The sequence below is a fragment of the Bufo gargarizans genome, chromosome 2, assembly GCF_014858855.1.
Source record: "Bufo gargarizans isolate SCDJY-AF-19 chromosome 2, ASM1485885v1, whole genome shotgun sequence".
NCBI lineage: Eukaryota > Metazoa > Chordata > Amphibia > Anura > Bufonidae > Bufo > Bufo gargarizans.
Window position 1 is genome coordinate 42,016,412 of NC_058081.1, and position 17,139 is coordinate 42,033,550.

Below are 17,139 nucleotides of genomic sequence, written 5' to 3' on the forward strand. Positions count from 1 at the left end.
GGATGCATGCCCACTGTATATACATGGATGCATGCCCACTATATATACATGGATGCATGCCCACTATATACATGGATGCATGCCCACTATATACATGGATGCATGCTCACTATATATACATGGATGCATGCTCACTATATATACACATGTATGCATGCCCACTGTATATACATGGATGCATGCCCACTATATATACATGGATGCATGCCCACTATATACATGGATGCATGCCCACTATATACATGGATGTATGCCCAGTGGATGCATGCCCACTATATATACATGGATGCATGCTCACTATATATACATGGATGCATGCCCACTATATACATGGATGCATGCTCCCTATATATACATGGATGTATGCCCACTATATATACATGGATGCATGCCCACTATATATACATGGATGCATGCCCACTATATACATGGATGCATGCCCACTATATACATGGATGTATGCCCACTGGATGCATGCTCACTATATATACATGGATGCATGCCCACTATATACATGGATGTATGCCCATTATATACATGGATGCATGCCCACTATATATACATGTATGCATGCCCACTGTATATACATGGATGCATGCCCACTATATATACATGGATGCATGCCCACTATATACATGGATGCATGCCCACTATATACATGGATGTATGCCCACTGGATGCATGCCCACTATATATACATGGATGCATGCCCACTATATACATGGATGCATGCTCCCTATATATACATGGATGTATGCCCACTATATATACATGGATGCATGCCCACTATATACATGGATGCATGCTCACTATATATACATGGATGCATGCTCACTATATATACATGGATGCATGCCCACTGTATATACATGGATGCATGCCCACTATATATACATGGATGCATGCCCACTATATATACATGCTGTATGCCCACTATTTACATGGATGTATGCCCATTATATACATGGATGCATGCCCACTATATATACATGGATGTATGCCCATTATATACATGGATGCATGCCCACTATATATACATGGATGCATGCTCGCTATATATACATGGATGCATGCTCGCTATATATACATGGATGCATGCCCACTATATACATGGATGCATGCTCACTATATATACATGGATGCATGCTCACTATATATACATGGATGCATGCCCACTATATATACATGGATGCATGCCCACTATATATACATGGATGCATGCCCACGATATATACATGGATGTATGCCCACTATATACATGGATGCATGCCCACTATATATACATGGATGCATGCTCGCTATATATACATGGATGCATGCCCACTATATACATGGATGCATGCTCACTATATATACATGGATGCATGCTCACTATATATACATGGATGCATGCACACTATATATACATGGATGCATGCCCACTATATATACATGGATGCATGCCCACGATATATACATGGATGCATGCCCACTATATATACATGGATGCATGCCCACTATATACATGGATGCATGCCCACTATATACATGGATGCATGCTCGCTATATATACATGGATGCATGCCCACTATATATACATGGATGCATGCTCGCTATATATACATGGATGCATGCCCACTATATACATGGATGCATGCTCACTATATATACATGGATGCATGCTCACTATATATACATGGATGCATGCTCACTATATACATGGATGCATGCCCACTATATATACATGGATGCATGCACACTATATATACATGGATGCATGCCCACTATATATACATGGATGCATGCCCACGATATATACACGGATGCATGCCCACTATATACATGGATGCATGCCCACTATATACATGGATGCATGCACACTATATACATGATGTATGCCCACTATATACATGGATGCATGCTCGCTATATATACATGGATGCATGCCCACTATATATACATGGATGCATGCTCACTATATATACATGGATGCATGCTCACTATATATACATGGATGCATGCTCACTATATATACATGGATGCATGCCCACTATATACATGGATGCATGCTCACTATATATACATGGATGCATGCTCACTATATATACATGGATGCATGCTCACTATATATACATGGATGCATGCCCACTATATACATGGATGCATGCACACTATATACATGATGTATGCCCACTATATACATGGATGCATGCTCACTATATATACATGGATGCATGCCCACTATATATACATGATGCATGCCCACTATATATACATGGATGCATGCTCACTATATATACATGGATGCATGCCCACTATATACATGGATGCATGCCCACTATATATACATGGATGCATGCCTACTATATATACATGGATGCATGCCCACTATATATACATGGATGCATGCCCACTATATACATGGATGCATGCCCACTATATATACATGGATGCATGCCCACTATATATACATGGATGCATGCCCACTATATACATGGATGCATGCCCACTATATACATGGATGCATGCTCACTATATACATGGATGCATGCCCACTATATATACATGGATGCATGCCCACTATATACATGGATGCATGCTCACTATATATACATGGATGCATGCACACTATATATACATGGATGCATGCCCACTATATACATGGATGCATGCCCACTATATACATGGATGTATGCCCACTGGATGCATGCCCACTATATACATGGATGGATGCCCACTATATATACATGATGTATGCCCACTAAATACATGGATGCATGCCCACTATATACATGGATGCATGCCCACTATATACATGGATGTATGCCCACTGGATGCATGCCCACTATATATACATGGATGCATGCCCACTATATATACATGGATGCATGCCCACTATATACATGGATGTATGCCCACTGGATGCATGCCCACTATATATACATGATGTATGCCCACTATATACATGGATGTATGCCCATTATATACATGGATGCATGCCCACTATATATACATGGATGCATGCCCACTATATATACATGGATGCATGCCCACTATATATACATGGATGCATGCTCACTATATACACGGATGCATGCCCACGATATATACATGGATGCATGCCCACTATATATACATGGATGCATGCTCACTATATACATGGATGCATGCTCACTATATATACATGGATGCATGCTCACTATATATACATGGATGCATGCACACTATATATACATGGATGCATGCACACTATATATACATGGATGCATGCCCACTATATATACATGGATGCATGCTCACTATATACATGGATGCATGCTCACTATATATACATGGATGCATGCCCACTATATACATGGATGCATGCTCACTATATATACATGGATGCATGCTCACTATATATACATGGATGCATGCTCACTATATATACATGGATGCATGCCCACTATATATACATGTATGCATGCCCACTGTATATACATGGATGCATGCCCACTATATATACATGGATGCATGCCCACTATATACATGGATGCATGCCCACTATATACATGGATGTATGCCCACTGGATGCATGCCCACTATATATACATGGATGCATGCCCACGATATATATACATGGATGCATGCCCACTATATATATATATATATGGATGCATGCCCACTATATATACATGGATGCATGCTCACTATATATACATGGATGCATGCCCACTATATATACATGATGTATGCCCACTAAATACATGGATGCATGCCCACTATATACATGGATGTATGCCCACTATATATACATGATGTATGCCCACTATATACATGGATGCATGCCCACTATATATACATGATGTATGCCCACTAAATACATGGATGCATGCCCACTATATACATGGATGTATGCCCACTATATACATGGATGTATGCCCATTAGAGCCTCATGTATCAAATATCATATTTAACCAATAGCCAAGAAACCTATACTGCGCGGTAGACATAGTTTACTCCACAGAATGGCCTGGACCACTGTTCTGTACAGTGACAACAATGGCATGCCGAGGGGGCTGTCATCTTCTTGTCACCGAGGGAAAGGGGGCATTCAAATCCACGGAAAGGGAGGAGTTTTGCACCCAAATTCTGTCCAAATATTTGGAAAGTATCCTGGCCTACAGGATGATGAGGGCCATAGTCACAACACAGACTACTCTCCCCAGCAGTGGTACACCATGCAAGCCCAATGGAGCCTGTGATGAAAGGGGATCTGGCACTGAGCTGCTCTCCCTGCTTCCTGCCATCTTCGCAGCTGGCACTAGAGGGAGCTCACGACACAGAGTTTACACCTCCCATTGAGAGAAATACCAAATGTATAAATCCATATCCAGTGAGCTCCCCCTAGTGGTGGATTCAGGTAGCAAGAATTGTATTATTTATTACTGTGCTAAACCTTTCCCCATCCCCCCCTGTCACTGGCTAGTCAAGAGCCTTACAATCATGTTCTCCAGAGCGTGCTTTGCCAGCCAGCAGTTGAGAAAGACGGGGATGTAAAGGCTTCTCAAGGTCGGCCAGAGAACCTGAAAAGAAAAACACAGAAATATCAAAGCGAGAAGTGTGTAAAAATGAATCATTTATACTCCAGTCACATCCAAAGCTGCATTCAGAATCCTGCTGCCGGTAGTCGGATGCATTTCAGGTTTAGCCATGCTTTATTATCAGACTTTGAGTCCTACAGTCATCACCCTGGGGTTACAGAGACGCAGCAGAATTCTGAATGCAGCTTTGGATGTGAGTAGAGAACAACAGACTTGTGGATCTCACAATAAGTAAAAGCCGTAGTTTTAGGCGGAGTTACACCGTGGAGTGGAAGGATTTGATATTTGTGCCCTGAGCTTTAGTAACGCGGTCGTAATAACAGCCTGCGCCTGATTACAGAGGCCGAGGTGTTCGTAGAGCAGAGGGCAGGTCTCGTACTCATCAGCTTGATGGATGTGGGATGTGAGTGGCAGCTGTACGCGGTCCCAGCATCACCTCACACCCCCCGAGTGGGCAGCAAGAGAATGGGGAATGACATTCCCCGACAGGTGCCACTTAGGAGAGGCAAGAAAAGGCGGAGGAGGAAGCACACAAGGAATCGGGGCCGGTATTATAAGGTGTAATACTTTCTAACATACTTTGCCCTTCAATTCATCACCGTTTCCAAGATCTCTGCTTGCTGTCATTGGACTCCTTGATTCTAGATCACACCCAGAGGCTAACATTTATACAAACCCCATACTTCTCCCAGATGAGGGTTTGTTATCTGGTGCAATTATTCCTCTGCACGTCAGGCTGATGCATTGTACCTGCACTGATACATTGTAACGACCTATCAGGACAGCGGAGCGATTTGCGTATTTCGCTCGCATAGGATGGTCTAGGCCGGATACAAATTCTCAGCCGTATGAGGCCAGGGTTTTTTTCAACCTCTGGATGTAAAGGAGAATTTTTCCTTTCGCCAGCAGCAAGCAGAGATCTTGAAAATAGCGAGAAATTGAAACGCAGAGTAATTTAGAAAGTTGTAAAGCTTTTCATGATACGGTGATTACAGGGGTCTTATCCTGACAGCCCCTCCTGAAGAGAAGCCGGTGCAAGGGAAATGAAGTATTATATGGTTGCTATTTAAGTAAATAGGCATCCAAGTCATACATGGGACCCCCGATATCACTGGGGCACCCCCTCTATGACATTCTTGTGTCCTAATCGGGCATAAAACCAGACATCTCAAGCGCAGCTTATCTCCACAGATGACAAAAGCATCAGACCAACACTACCATACATTGTTGAAATAATACCACCATACAGTGCTGATTCAATACCACAATACAGTGCTATAATAATACCACCATAAAGTGCTCAAATAACACCCGCATACACTGCTGAAATAACTCTACCATACAGTGCTAAAATAATACCACTATAGAGGAGTGCTGAAACATTATCACCATATGGTGCTGAAATAACACTACCACACAATGCTAAAACAATAACACTATACAGTAATGAAAAAATACTTTCTATAGAGTGCTCAAATGCTACCATACAGTGCTGAAATATTACCACCATACAATGCTAAAAAAAATACCATCATACAGTGCTTAAACATTATCATATGGTTCTGAAATAATACCACCATACAGTAATGAAATGGTACTACCATACATTGCTGAAATAATACCCCCATACAGTGCTGAAATAATACCCCCATACAGTGCTGAAATAATACCCCCATACAGTGCTCAAATAATACCCCCATACAGTGCTGAAACAATAACACCATACAGTAATGCAATGCCACTATGAAGTGCTGAAATAATACCACTATAAAGTGCTGAAATAATACCACTATAAAGTGCTGAAATAATACCACCATACAGTGCTGAAATAATACCACCATACAGTGCTGAAATAATACCACTATACAGTGCTGAAACAATAACACCATACAGTAATACAATGATACTACCATACATTGCTGAAATAATACCACTATACAATGCTGAAATAATAGCCCCATACAGTGCTGAAATAATACCCCCATACAGTGCTGAAACAATAACACCATACAGTAATGTAATACCACTATAAAATGCTGAAATAATACTGCTATAAAGTGCTGAAACAATACCACTATACAGTGCTGAAATAATACCACTATACAGTGCTGAAATAATACCACTATACAGTGCTGAAACAATAACACCATACAGTAATAAAATGATACTACCATACACTGCTGAAATAATACCACTATACACTGCTGAAATAATACCACTATAAAGTGCTGAAATAATACCTCCATACGGTGCTGAAATAATACCACCATACAGTGCTGAAATAATACCCCCATACAGTGCTGAAACAATAACACCATACAGTAATGTAATACCACTATAAAGTGCTGAAATAATACCACTATACACTGCTCAAATAATACCACTATAAAGTGCTGAAATAATACCACTATACACTGCTCAAATAATACCACTATAAAGTGCTGAAATAATACCTCCATACAGTGCTGAAATAATACCACCATACAGTGCTGAAATAATACCACCATACAGTGCTGAAATAATACCACTATACAGTGCTGAAACAATACCACTATACAGTGCTGAAATAATACCACTAATACAGTGCTGAAATAATACCACTATACAGTGCTGAAACAATAACACCATACAGTAATAAAATGATACTACCATACACTGCTGAAATAATACCACTATACACTGCTGAAATAATACCACTATAAAGTGCTGAAATAATACCTCCATACGGTGCTGAAATAATACCACCATACAGTGCTGAAATAATACCACCATACAGTGCTGAAACAATAACACCATACAGTAATGTAATACCACTATAAAGTGCTGAAATAATACCACTATACACTGCTCAAATAATACCACTATAAAGTGCTGAAATAATACCTCCATACAGTGCTGAAATAATACCACCATACAGTGCTGAAATAATACCACTATACAGTGCTGAAACAATACCACTATACAGTGCTGAAATAATACCACTAATACAGTGCTGAAATAATACCACTATACAGTGCTGAAACAATAACACCATACAGTAATAAAATGATACTACCATACACTGCTGAAATAATACCACTATACACTGCTGAAATAATACCACTATAAAGTGCTGAAATAATACCTCCATACGGTGCTGAAATAATACCACCATACAGTGCTGAAATAATACCCCCATACAGTGCTGAAACAATAACACCATACAGTAATGTAATACCACTATAAAGTGCTGAAATAATACCACTATACACTGCTCAAATAATACCACTATAAAGTGCTGAAATAATACCTCCATACAGTGCTGAAATAATACCACCATACAGTGCTGAAATAATACCACTATACAGTGCTGAAACAATACCACTATACAGTGCTGAAATAATACCACTAATACAGTGCTGAAATAATACCACTATACAGTGCTGAAACAATAACACCATACAGTAATAAAATGATACTACCATACACTGCTGAAATAATACCACTATACACTGCTGAAATAATACCACTATAAAGTGCTGAAATAATACCTCCATACGGTGCTGAAATAATACCACCATACAGTGCTGAAATAATACCCCCATACAGTGCTGAAACAATAACACCATACAGTAATGTAATACCACTATAAAGTGCTGAAATAATACCACTATAAAGTGCTGAAATAATACCTCCATACAGTGCTGAAATAATACCACCATACAGTGCTGAAATAATACCACTATAAAGTGCTGAAATAATACCACTATACACTGCTGAAATAATACCACTATAAAGTGCTGAAATAATACCTCCATACAGTGCTGAAATAATACCACCATACAGTGCTGAAATAATACCACTATAAAGTGCTGAAATAATACCACTATAAAGTGCTGAAATAATACCACTATAAAGTGCTGAAATAATACCACCATACAGTGCTGAAATAATACCACCATACAGTGCTGAAATAATACCACCATACAGTGCTGAAATAATACCATCACACAATAACAGCTCCATACATATGGAAGTCTAATAACAGTGCTATACAATGTATAAATAATACCGCAATTAATATTAGGCTCAGTGGTCACAAGTCCCAGGTGTCAGGCCAGCAGCAAAGCGATGGCTGATCCGCCCTATGCGCCCAGGTCCTGATTGGTTGTCCTGGCTTTACTGGAACAATATAGCAGCTGAATACATTTCTAATGACCCCCATTCTTCGTTATTTGTTAAGCCTCCATGTTGGACATTTTTCCGCATTCACCCATCGGATTTTGGCTGGGCGCCTGCAGAATAACCTGCGAGCAGGAACCTCTGTGGCCCGAGGCAGAACAAACAGCATTGAAAGCACTACAAATAAGCAGCGTTATACGAGCCCGCACCTACATTCCCATATAAAAGGCTCTTATTCCACATGAATGGCTTCCAGGACACGTATATGGCGGATCACTGCTCACAGCCTGTCTGCAGATTAATAGGGGAACCACTGGAGCTGCGGTGATGGGAGATGTGTGGGTCACCGGGTGAGGAAGATCAGGCGGAGGAGGGGGGTTATACTTACAGTGACAAAGAACGGCAGAGTATTGAACATCTCAAGAATGAAGGGGAATCTGAGCAGCTGCTCCCAGATGTTGCCCTAAAATATACAATAAAATACCAGGTATATGTAACTGCAACATAATACTATATATCTACAGACCCATCTCACCCCGAATACATGGTGTCACCTGTATAGCTTTTATGCAGGAGGAGTAACGGTCGCGGTAAGTTTTCACGGTTTGGGTGGCTAACCTCCAGCTGTGGCAAAACTACAACTCCCAAGATGCACACTTGCTTGGGTGTTCCCAGAACGCCATAGAAATGAATTGAGCATGCTGGGATTCTTAGTTTCACCACTGCCGGAGGTTAGCCATCACTGTCCTAGGGTATACTTAAAGGGTTGTCCTAATTCTTTACACAGGTTGCAAAGAGACACCCGTCCATTACAGCCGCCCTTATTAACACACAGGTGTATGAATAATCCTATACATCCCAAAAGCACGCTTGCTTTAGCAGCTGCTGCCTGACATTGAGAATCAAGAAAAGCTGCAGTAGCTCAGTTTACTTAGTCCTTTTCTTCCCCCCTTTTTTTTTTTTTTTTTTTTATTTTGTCTCTGTTTTCAAGATCTCTGTTTGCTGTCAATGAGAACATTCATGCTAACAGCTAGACACAAATCCCAAGCAGACCTATTAAAGGGGTTACGCCATAACAGGTGTAAAATACATACATCACAACCTCTCTCTAACTAAGCCCTGTACCTGACGAAGATCCAGAGATCTCCACATTCATTGCTCGAACCATTCTGCTAGATTTATTTCAAGCTGGCAGCTTAAGGGGATGTGTCCTGTCTTAGGGGGCATGTCCTTTCTGCTGCAGTTGGTGGTAGTTAAAGGATAGAACTGAGCATGTATGTCCACCTCAGTCAGCTGGACAGAGAATTTAGAAAAAAGAGCAAACAGCAGGTGGCGCTATACAGATACATTTATTAAATAGCTCAAGGGCTATACTAAATTTTTAATTCCTGCAATTCCAAAAGTGTTCAGATCCAGGGGCTGGTTTATAAAATGTAGAATATTTTTCATGGGACAAACCCTTTAAGAGTCGGAATCAAGAAGGTTTTGCAGCAGAAGTTACCTGCCGGACATTTGACGTGGGGTTGAGACATCTTTTTCCCCCGCACGTCAATAGTAATTAAAAGAGACTGAACACTTAAGACAACGAGGACAATGAGCCTAAAATGGAATTACCCGTCCCTCATTATCAAAATCAATTGTGGCGAGAACACGAGAATTTCAAATAGACCCTGACAGAGATTTATCCGCCGGGCAGAAATAAATTGCTGTATATAACATTATCCATCCGGCAATTACACAATCTGCAAGTCACTGCTGCCAATGTCTGTACGGTGGAGGCTCTACCCTACTACCACCTGCTGGACCCGGCTGTGTCATGTTGCCACCTTGTGCTACAAAAAAAAAAAAGTTCAAGTTTCCCCCATCATTCTGCACTCAATACCCCATAATGAGAAAGTGAAAACAGAATAAAAAAAAAAAATTTTGCTAATTTATTAAAAAGGTAAAAGTAACATTTTCCATGGATTTAAGTATTTAGACCATTTGTTATGACTCTTGACATTTAGCTCTGGTGGCCTCCTATTTCTCTGGATCATCTATGAGATGTTTCTACACCTTGAATGAAGTCACCTGTTGCAAATTCAGTTGGTTGGACATGATTTGGAAAGAGACAGCCCTGTCTATACAAGGTGTCACAGAGTATCAGAGCAAAAGCCAAGCCTTGAGGCGGAAAGAACTGCCTGTAGAGCTCAGAGACAGGATTGTGTGGAGGCACAGATCTGGAGAAGGAGACAAAAACATTTCTGCTGCACTAAAAGATCCTAAGAGCACGGTGCTCCATAATTCTTAAATGGAAGACGTTTGGAACAACCAGGACTCTTCCTAGAGCTGGCCATCCCACCAAACTAAGTAATTAGAGGAGAAGGGCCATGGTTAGAGAGAGAGAGAGGTGACCAAGAACCCAATGGTCACTCTGGCTGAGCTCCAAAGATCCTATATGTAAATGGAGAAACTTCTATAACACCCCAGAGTGGTGTTACCACTTCTGCACCCGGCTTATATTTGTGTCTTCTAACATTAATGTAATCTCTGCATTTTATTCCAGGTCCTCCACACTGTGCATTCCCAATCTGTTTGCAACTGTTATGTCCATATGTAATGTGCCTGGGTCACCAACAGGTGGCAGCAAGTCCCGCTTCCTGCAGGAAGGGTGGGGACGAGTTTGAGTCAGTCTAGCTTACCCCCTGATAGGGAAAGGTGTGCAGGGCACATCTCTGCTGGACGTGCCCAAGCCAGCCAGAGCACCCTCAGCTCTGCTGGCCATGGAGGCCAAAGCTTGAAGCCTCAGGAGCCAGGAGGAAAGTTCCCTGGCATAACCTAGAGTCAGACTACAAAGTGAAGTGCAGCATACAGAAAAAGCTGAGTTATACAGCCAGCCTGTCAGTACAGCAGAATCAGAGAAAAACAAATGTAGCAGAGTGGAGTTTGCCTGCCAGTTTCATGCTCAAGCCTGCTGGAACCAAGACAAAGCCTGTAAACCGTTTTGTAGAACGTTTATGCAAAGTAAAGCTGCCATTGAACTTCATCTCAAGGTCTGGACTCAAGTTATTCTTTTATCCCTCAATTATTCCCTTTTATTTATTGCTTCAGAGCCAAAGCCTGGGGTCCAGCGGTATCCAGGTAGGAGCACCGTGACACACATAAAGAGACATTTTAGGCCGCAACATACCACTCGGCATTTCCTACTCCTGAGACGCGCGATATATAGAGGGACTTTATGGCAGAGTAGCCAGAAAGAAGCCTCTCCTCAGTAAAAGACACATGAAAGCTGCCTAGAATTTGCAAAAAAAGCACCGAAAAGGACTCTAAGGCTGTGAGAAACAAGATTATCTGCTGTGATGAAACCAAGACTGAACTTTTTGGCATCACTTTTAAGTATCATGTCTGGAGGAAACTAGGCAATGCTCATCATCATGCTGTGGAGGTGTTTTTAAGTGTCTGGAGCAGGGAGACTGGTCAGGGTTGAAGGAAAGCTGAATGGAGCAAAGTACAGAGATATTCTTAATGAAAACCTAATGCACAATGCTCTGGACCTCAGATTCGACCGCAGGGTTCACCTTCCAACAAGACAATGACCCTAAGCGAACAGCAAAGACAACACAGGAGCCGCTAAGGGACAACTCTCTGAATGTCCTTGAGTGGTCCAGCCAGACCCCTGACTCGAACATCTCTGGAGAAAGCTGAAAATGTCTGTCCACCGATGGTCCCCATCCAACCTGACAGAGCTTAAAAGGATCTGCAGAGAAGAATGGTGGAAAATCCCCAAATGCAGGTGTGGAAACCTTGTGACATCAACTCCAAGAAGACTGGAGACAGTAATCAGTGTCGGACTGGGTTGCCTAGGGCCCACCAGTAAAATTCATTTTGGGGTCCCACTATAACGCTACATGCGAATACTAGAAAGAGCAAGACGCTACAGTGATTATAACATAATTATAAGGGCCCATGCAGTGACTTCGAGAGGGCAGGTCTCTGGGGGAAAGAGGACATGGATAGCCTAACTCTATATCTAAAAGTCATCTCAGCCACCCAATGTGTCTATAATAATAAACTGGGTGCTTTGTTAAATTATGTACCCAGGTTTTCATATCAACATAGGCTCTATACTGCCTACCTATATCTAGTGCTGTAAGTCTACTGTGCCATGTGCCACTTGTAAAAGGGTTGACAGACTAGGTGCCCACCTTGCTCAGGGGCCCACCGGGGGATTCACCTGTTCCCCTGTGGGCCAGTCCGAGCCTGGCTGTAATTCACTGCCAAAGGGACTTCAACTTAGTCCTGAGTAAAGGGTCTGAATACTTCTGTCAATGCAAGATTTTACTTTTTCCTGTTCAATAAATTATCAAACATTTCCAACATTCTGTTCTCGCTTTCTCATTATGGGGGATTAAGGGAAGAATGATGGGGAAAAATAAGGTCTCAATATTAAAAATGTGAAAGGGTCTGAAGACTTTCTGAATGCACTGTAGATAGACAGTCAATGTTCCCGCTTCAGCCCTTGCAGAGTCCCCTGCTGGTCTCTACTTCCTGGTTCTTCTCCGCACACAGGAAATGACCGCTCAGCCAATCTCTGGCCACAGGGGTGACCTGCCTCCGCTAGTGATTGGCTGAGCGGTCATTTCCTCTGTGTCAAGAAAGACCAGGAACAAGAGTAGTGGAGGATCGGTGGAGGTTTGTCATGTCTCTGAGCCTTTACAAAAAGTGACAACCCCTTTAAGGTGTGAAAGGAAAACAATGGTGAGGGAAGAATGGGAGGCAGAGGTAAGGAAAGCGAGAGGGGAGGAAGGAGGGAAACGGGATGTGGGGAGAGAGGTAAGAGAAGACATGGAAGGATAACGAAGGGATGTAAGGAAAGGAAAACTGATACAAGAGAGACATGCAGAACCACTAAACTGGAAATGTACACATTGGGATGCAGGGGATGGAGACTTACCTTATATCCCAGGTAGGTAAGGAGCATTGTTTCCATAAAGCTTATTAACGCAACTAGAACCTGATAAAACACAGAATGGATAGTTACATGATGTAGATACAGATCTGTGCGGTCCTCTCGGCCAACATGTGGAGATGGCTCATATCATGTGTAAGAGAGATATGAAGAGTAATACTGCCCCAAAAGTGACCATATAATACCACTATACAGCGCCCATAAAATACCACTATACAGCGTACATATAATACTGGCCCGATAGTGACTATATAATACTACTATGCAGTGCTCATATAATACTGCCCCAATAGTGACTATATAATACCACTATACAGCGCCCATATAATACTGCCCCAATAGTGAACATGTAAAACTACTATACAGCGCCCATATAATACTGCCCTGATAGTGACTATATAATACCACTATACAGCACCCATATAATACTGCCCTGATAGCGACCATATAATACCACTATACAGCGCCCATAAAATACCACTATACAGCGTACATATAATACTGCCCCAATAGTGACTATATAATACCACTATACAGCGCCCATATAATACTGCCCCAATTGTGAACATGTAAAACTACTATAAAGCGCCCATATAATACTGCCCTGATAGTGACTATATAATACCACTATACAGCACCCATATATTACTGCCCCAATAGTGAATATATAATACTATTATACAGTGCCCATATAACACTGCCCGAATAGTGACCATATAATACCACTATACAGCACACATATATTACTGCCCCAATAGTGACTATATAATACTATTATACAGTGCCCATATAACACTGCCCGAATAGTGACCATATAATACCACTATACAGCACCAATATATTACTGCCCCAATAGTGACTATATAATACTATTATACAATGCCCATATAACACTGCCCGAATAGTGACCATATAATACCACTATACAGTGCCCATATAATGCTGCCCCAATAGTGACTATATAACACCACTATACAGCAGCCATATAATACTTCTCAGATAATGACTATATAATACCACTATACAGTGCCCATTTAATACTGCCCCAATAGTGACTCTATAATACCACTATACAGTGCCCATATAATACTGCCCTGATGGTGACTATATAATACGCCTACACAGCGCCCATATAATACTTCCATACAGTAAGCATATGCAATGATGCCATACAGTGAACACATACTTCAGCTAGTCCATAAGGACCTGGACGAGATCCTTAGGCCTCATGCACACGACCGTTGTTGTGTTCCATGTCCGTTGTTCCGTTCTCCATGATTTTCTGCGGACCCATTGACTTTCAATGGGTCCGTGGAAAATTCGTAAAATGCACCGTTTGTCATCCGCGTCCGTTTTTTTTTTTTATAATTTGCAAGGCAAACTTGACTTAGATTTTTTTTTTCACTTTCCTTCATGTCTGGTGATCCTCCAAAAATCAAGGAAGACACACGGAAACAAAAACGGATCACGGAACAACGGAACCCCATTTTGCGGACTGTGAAAAAATACTGTCATGTGCATGAGGCCTTAATGAGTGTCAGGGGATGATGTATGAGCACTAAGATTGTAATGTATAGCCAGACTTACCTGAAGACCCCACAAAGGGACGGGCCTGTTTACCCAAATAATAGGAGTCCTAAAAAAGAAGCAGTGATTGCATTAGTGATGGCCCACTCTTCTCTAGTGCTGTATCCACAGACCGCATGTGACAGTGCTTTACATTTAAAGGGGTTATCCCATTTTGTAGATGGGCGATCACAGGATGTCCTGCTGATGGGAGCTCCAGCGATAAGCTGAACAGACATCCTGCAGTGCCACCGCAGGTGAAAAGGAGTATTACACAGTGCCTACTGAAATCAAAGGGTTAGCTGTGTAATTCATGGATCCTCCAGAGAGGCGCTATACATGAGCCTATGGGGCATCACATGAGCTGTCATGGGGCTGGTGTCCTGACCAAGGGGCCTATTGATTGCAGCAGTTTGGAGGAGGGGAGGTCATACATGAGTACAAATGCACCCAATAGCTTATTTCCATTACAGTCATGACACGAAGAGACCCTTTAAATTTCCATCTCACAGAGAAAAGCTTGCTTAATTTAAAGGCGGTGGGAGTACCTATCATAAAGGAAGACCACACTATGGGGCCCGGAGCTGTTCCTGAAAAAAATCCTCATTTTGTGGCAGCAACCACTAGGGGAAGCCCAGTGCATAGAGATATAGGGATTTTTTCTTAGTTTAATGGTAACTGTCAGATTTCCTATGCATTGAGCTCCCCCTAGTGGTGGCTGCAGGCTGGCAGTTTTCAAATATATCATGTGCAGAGGATTTAGATATGCATGGGTTGGATACATCAATGCATTTATGCCGGTTGTCTCCACGTAAAAAAAATTTTTTATTTGTCATACAACTCGTTGGGGGAAGGGTGGGGGTTTGGCCCCATACTAAGCTTTGATATGGGGCCCTATGAGCTCTGTCCATGCCCCTGCTTAAAGAGTTCAAATTTAAAGGGTTAAAAAAAAAAATGTTAATCCTAACATTCCATTACCATAATCTGTCATAGAAAAAACAAAACCGTGATGACCTCATGTATGCCACAAGTCTTACCAATCGAATTTATGCTGAGAAGAGTAGTTCTGTTTGGGGCAGTCCAAGCTGTAATAAAGAAGGTATAATACGATGAGCAGCGCAGAGAAGAGGCGACTCTAAAAATACAGGAACAGCAGGAAGCACAGGGCTGCCGGAGCGGTGTTACATGAGGTGAGAGATTTCAGGGTAGAGAGAGACAGCTTATAACGAGAATCCAAAAATAGTGCTGAAAGAGGGCCGCTATGAAATAATGAGCCCAAAAATACAGGAGTTACAAAGGGAGTCCGTAACCCGGGCCGTCCAGTCTTCTCGTAAATCAGCCTTAAAGGGATTTTCCAGGAGTACAATACTGATGACCTATCTGATTGGTGGGGGTCCGGCTCACAATATACCAAGTACAGCGCCATACATTGTATAGAGGCTATGCTCGGTATTGCATTTGAATGGGACTGAGCTGCGCTTAGGCCATGTGACCAATGAACTTCACTGAACATCACTGGCCTCGGAATAGGACGCAGCGCTCACCCGACCACCATGGCCTCTTCAAACAGTCGGACCCCCAACGATCAGATATTGATGACCTATGCTGAGGATAGGTAATCTATACTGTTCTTCTAGAAGATCCCTTGCCCGCCACACCTTACCTTTTTCAAGCTGTCTGCTTACTGTAGATGAATGCAGCTCTGACAATCTACCCCTTGCATAGCCCTCTTGGCACGTCTCAAGTGCTGATATGACTCTCTTGATGGAGCTGGAGCCTATCACACTGGCTGAGAGAACTTATACTCAAAGTCAGGTGGCTCCACTTAAGCTGGCCATCTTTAGATAAAAGTTGTCCGATCCCACAGATTTTGGCCCACCAGTGTAAGTAACTGTAGCCTGA

At 41.9% G+C, this 17,139-nt stretch overlaps 1 protein-coding gene across 1 annotated transcript in view; it reads right to left on the minus strand.

The window, feature by feature from the left end:
* Window positions 1-17,139, minus strand: part of LOC122927196 (potassium channel subfamily T member 2-like) — a 190,012-nt gene that overhangs the window by 124,096 nt on the left and 48,777 nt on the right. The window contains exons 4-8 of the mRNA XM_044278815.1: window positions 16,275-16,322; window positions 15,259-15,307; window positions 13,657-13,716; window positions 9,112-9,186; window positions 4,461-4,544 (exon numbers count right to left, since the gene is read on the minus strand). Coding sequence (XP_044134750.1) covers window positions 4,461-4,544; window positions 9,112-9,186; window positions 13,657-13,716; window positions 15,259-15,307; window positions 16,275-16,322 — 316 coding nt within the window. The remainder of the gene's footprint in view (window positions 1-4,460; window positions 4,545-9,111; window positions 9,187-13,656; window positions 13,717-15,258; window positions 15,308-16,274; window positions 16,323-17,139) is intronic.